At 48.7% G+C, this 2,018-nt stretch overlaps 1 protein-coding gene across 1 annotated transcript in view; it reads right to left on the bottom strand.

The window, feature by feature from the left end:
• Positions 1–179: 179 nt before the first annotated feature.
• The window catches only part of LOC121348047 (histidine-rich glycoprotein-like), a gene marked incomplete at both ends in the record, with an annotated part of 4,442 nt that continues 2,603 nt past the window's right edge, over positions 180–2,018 (bottom strand). Inside the window, one exon of the mRNA XM_041427192.1 lies at positions 180–403. Coding sequence (XP_041283126.1) covers positions 180–403 — 224 coding nt within the window. The remainder of the gene's footprint in view (positions 404–2,018) is intronic.

The following is a 2,018-nucleotide window of genomic DNA, read 5'->3' as shown; positions in this document are numbered from 1 at the left end:
AATCCACAAAAAATCCCCAAAAATCCCCTAAACTTCCCTAAAAAATCCCAAAAATTCCCCAAAAAAATCCCTAAAAAATCCCAAAAAATCCCCAAAAAATCCCAAAAAATCCCCAAAAAATCCCCTAAAATTCCCCTAAAATCCCCAAAAAAATCCCCAAACCCCCCAAACCCCCCGACCTGGTCGTCGACGAGCAGCTCGAGGGGCCGGCCGCCCCAGGCCAGCAGCACCAGCTCGTTGGGCTGCCCGGGCGCCGCGTACGAGAAGGGGGTGCCCAGGCTGGGGGCGCCCCCCGGGCGCAGCCACAGGCAGACGGAGACGGCGCCCAGGGGGCTCCGCACGGGACCCCGGACACGCGCGAACATGTAGTTGGTGCGGAGGGGGAACGCCACCCGGAAACCGCCTGGGGCAAAAAACGGGGAATTTGGGAAAAATGAAAATTGAACCGGGAATTTTGGTGGAAGTCGCTGCAAAAATCCCATTGATTCTGTCCAAATAGCCCCAAATTCACTCCAAATCCCATGAAATTCCCTCCAAATCCCCCCCCAAAAACCCCAATCCCAGGAGTCCCAAATCCCCAAAAATTGTCCCCCAAATTCTCCTCAAGTACACCCCAAAGTCATCCCGATGTTCACCCAAATTCACCCCTCAAATTTGCCCAATATTTACCCCCAAAATCTCAATTCTCAGAGTTCCAAATCCCCCCAAATTCACTCGAAATTCACCCCAAATTTGTCCCCCAAAATCCCAACCCCGGGGATCCCAAATCCCCCAAATTCCCAGGTGAGCACGGAGTTGGTGCGGAGGGGGAACGGCGCCCGGAAACCGCCTGGGGCAAAAAACGGGGAATTCGGGAAAAATGCAAATTAACCCGGGAATTTTGGTGGAAGTCGCTGCAAAAATCCCATCAATTCTGTCCAAATTTGCCCACAAATTCACCCTAAACCCGATGAAATTCCCTCCAAATTCTCCCCCAAAAATCCCAATCCCAGGAGTCCCAAATCCCCAAAAATTGTCCCCCAAATTCGCTCCAAAATTCAATTTCCACCGGGAAATTCGGGAAAATGAAAATTTAGCTGGGAATTTTGGTGGAAATCGCTGCAAAAATCCCATCAATTCTGTCCAAATTTGCCCACAAATTCACCCTAAACCCGATGAAATTCCCTCCAAATTCTCCCCCAAAAATCCCAATCCCAGGAGTCCCAAATCCCCAAAAATTGTCCCCCAAATTCCACCAGATTTGCCCCAAAATGTCCCCAAATTCACCCCCCAAAATCCCAACCCCGGGGGTCCCAAATCCCCCATATTCCCAGACCACCCCCACCCGGGCAAACATGTAGTTGGTGCGGAGGGGGAACGGCGTTCCCTCCAAATTCTCCCCAAAAAATCCCCAAAATTTCCCCAAATTTGCTCCCAAAAATTCCCAATCCTGAAGGTGTCAAATGGCCCCAAATCCACCCCAAATTCTTCCTAAATTCTCTCCAAATTCAGCCCCAAATCCCATCAAATTTCCTCTATTGTTTGCCCAAAATTCGTCCCCAAATCCCACCAAATTTACTCCAAAATTCACCCCAAAATCTGCCCAAAATTCACCCTAAACCCGATGAAATTCCCTCCAAATTCTCCCCCAAAAATCCCAATCCCAGGAGTGCCAAATTCTTCCCCAAATTCACCACAAATTCCTCCTCAAAATCCCCCCAAATTCGCCCCCAAAAATCCCAAACCCAAAAAAATCCCAAAAATTTTAAAAACCCCCCAGATCCCCAAATCCCAAGAATCCAAAAAATCCCAAAAACCTCCAAACCCAAAAATCCTCAAAACCCCAAAACCCAAAAATCCCCTCAAAAATCTCCCCAAATCCCCCCAAAAATCCCCCAAAATCCCCAAAAATCCCCAAAAATCCCCCCAAAAATCCCCCAAAATCCCCCCAAAAATCCCCCAAAATCCCCCAAAAATCCCTCCATCAATCCCGTAAAATCCCCCCAAAAAACCCTTAAAATTCCTCCTAAAGACTTCAA

This window comes from Onychostruthus taczanowskii, unplaced genomic scaffold (genome assembly GCF_017590055.1).
Source record: "Onychostruthus taczanowskii isolate IOZ18803 unplaced genomic scaffold, ASM1759005v1 scaffold974, whole genome shotgun sequence".
NCBI lineage: Eukaryota > Metazoa > Chordata > Aves > Passeriformes > Passeridae > Onychostruthus > Onychostruthus taczanowskii.
Note: the sequence above shows the minus strand (reverse complement) of the source record. Positions and strands in the feature narration are given on the sequence as shown.